This window comes from Propithecus coquereli, unplaced genomic scaffold, assembly GCF_000956105.1.
Source record: "Propithecus coquereli isolate 6110/MARCELLA unplaced genomic scaffold, Pcoq_1.0 Scaffold10, whole genome shotgun sequence".
In the NCBI taxonomy this organism is placed as follows: Eukaryota; Metazoa; Chordata; class Mammalia; order Primates; family Indriidae; genus Propithecus; species Propithecus coquereli.
The window spans coordinates 7,916,107-7,918,330 of record NW_012133858.1 but is presented as its reverse complement, the minus strand read 5'-3'; the positions used below and the strand labels follow the sequence as shown (position 1 = coordinate 7,918,330).

The 2,224-nt window shown below is 37.6% G+C and overlaps 1 protein-coding gene across 1 annotated transcript in view; it reads left to right on the top strand.

Moving 5' to 3' along the window:
• Positions 1-2,224, top strand: part of RNF168 (ring finger protein 168, E3 ubiquitin protein ligase) — a 23,202-nt gene that overhangs the window by 14,784 nt on the left and 6,194 nt on the right. The window contains exon 4 of the mRNA XM_012640787.1: positions 842-963. Coding sequence (XP_012496241.1) covers positions 842-963 — 122 coding nt within the window. The remainder of the gene's footprint in view (positions 1-841; positions 964-2,224) is intronic.

The following is a 2,224-nucleotide window of genomic DNA, read 5'->3' as shown; positions in this document are numbered from 1 at the left end:
GGCTAGAGTGCCGTGGCATCAACCTAGCTCACAGCAACCTCAAACTCCTGGGCTCAAGCGATCCTCCTGCCTCAGCCTCCCGAGTAGATGGGGCTACAGACATGCGCCACCATGCCTGGCTAATTTTTTATATATATATTTTTAGTTGTTCAGCTAATTTCTTTCTATTTTTTTAGTAGAGACGGGGTCTTGCTCTTGCTCAGGCTGGTCTCGAACTCCTGAGCTCCAACGATCCACCCGCCTCGGCCTCCCAGAGTGCTAGGATTACAGGCGTGAGCCACCGCGCCCGGCCTAGAATAATTTTTTTATACTTGTGAAAGTTTCATGGTTCAGGGTCAAATGTTCACCATCACAGATTATATGAACTTTGCTAATATTGTGGTAAGAAACTTTGAGACTGGTACAGCAAGTAAATATTTGTGATATTTATTCATATGATATGCTCTTAAAGTCCAAAATTAAATTATTTTTATGTAAAACTAACACCACTCCAGGTATATCCACAGCTCTTTGAATTTTCCCCTATAGATTAAGGTAGTTATAATTATATGAAGCTACTTATTAGAAAAATCAACAAATTATCAGCTAATAAGATTAGTATCATCATGCTTTTTTGTGCTTTATAATGTACAGTAAAAATATAATTAATTTAGACCAACTTGGATAGACTTAATTTTGATTATACCGTGTTTTACATGGTCAGTGTTCTTCAAAAGATGTATAGAATTTAAATGTAAGTGAAATTGCTGAAAAATTCTGTGGGTTCTTAGTCAAATTTCTTATTTTATCATGAAGTTCTCTTTAATAATGTTTGTTATGCTTTTTTTTGTTGTTGTTGAAGAACAATTTTTATGAGGGAAGTATCCTGGCTTCTCCCTTGAATTCCAGAAAATCTGCTCCAGTAACAAGCAAGTCTGAAAAGAAAAGTAAGAACAAGCAAAGAAACACTGGAGATATTCAGAAGTAAGTACACATGACTATCATTTATTGACCACCTACTGTATGCCAGTGTTTTTTTGTTCATATAGACCACTAATTATCAAAGTTTAGTCTGTGAACCCTGCATGAAAACCCTGCAGATAGTCTGAGATTGTTATAAAGTGAAAGGAAGAGAGCCATCACACAGTTTATTCTTGATTAGCATGAAGAAAGATAGGAAAACTGGCAAGCCTTTCACCCAGCTACTCATTTTGGCAGATTTGCACTTTTTCTCTTACTCAAGATTTCCATGTTATTTCCATTTTCTCGAAATGAACCAGTTGGATTCCTCTTTCCCTTGGTTTAAATTCAAGTGGATAGAGCTGAGCCCTGATAGGCTCATCTTCATTGAAGGATTACAATGTGTCATCTAGGTCATTTCCCTCCTTCCTGCCTTTTTTGAATTTATGCATCATATTTCTTCTCCACCATACAAAAAAGCATAAATCAGGTAGTCCAATAGTAGAGTGATTTACTTTCCCCTAAAGACCCCTCCAGCAGCAGGTAATAAGTAGAATTGATGGTTTTATGAGGATATAAGCTTTCCCATAATAATTCTTTTTTTTTTTTTCCTTTTTTGAGACAGAGTCTCTCTCTGTTGCCTGGGCTAGAGTGCCATGACATCAGCCCAGCTCACAGCAACCTCAAACTCCTGGGCTCAAGCAATCCTCCTGTCTCAGCCTCCCGAGTAGCTGGGACTATAGGCATGCGCCACCATGCCTGGCTATTTTTTTCTATATATTTTTAGTTGTCTGGCTAACGTCTTTCTATTTTTAGTAGAGACGAGGTCTCGCTCTTGCTCAGGCTGGTCTCAAACTCCTGACCTGGAGAGATCCTCCCACCTCGGCACTCCCAGAGTGCTAGGATTATAGGCATGGGCCACCACGCCCAGCCTCCTGTAATAATTCACAGTAGGAAGTTTGATAACCACAAACTAGACTTGTAATACAAGGGCTTTTGGTTCAACCTATGTGTAGGTAACTTGCCTTCTTCTAAAATTTGTTAAAATTTTGGATTTGGGATGTGAGGAAATTTGAAGGAGGAGAAAGTTAAATGGGGCAGTTGTTATTAAAAGAAAAAATAGATGTGGCAATATCAATGTTGTTGAAACTGATGATATGCAAAGTGGAAATCAAGAGAAAACCATTAAAACAGTAAAGGCAGAGATAGTTCATATAGATATAATATTGTTCTGTTTGAGGATATAACTCATGAATATGTAAATATATATAAATATTTAAAAATT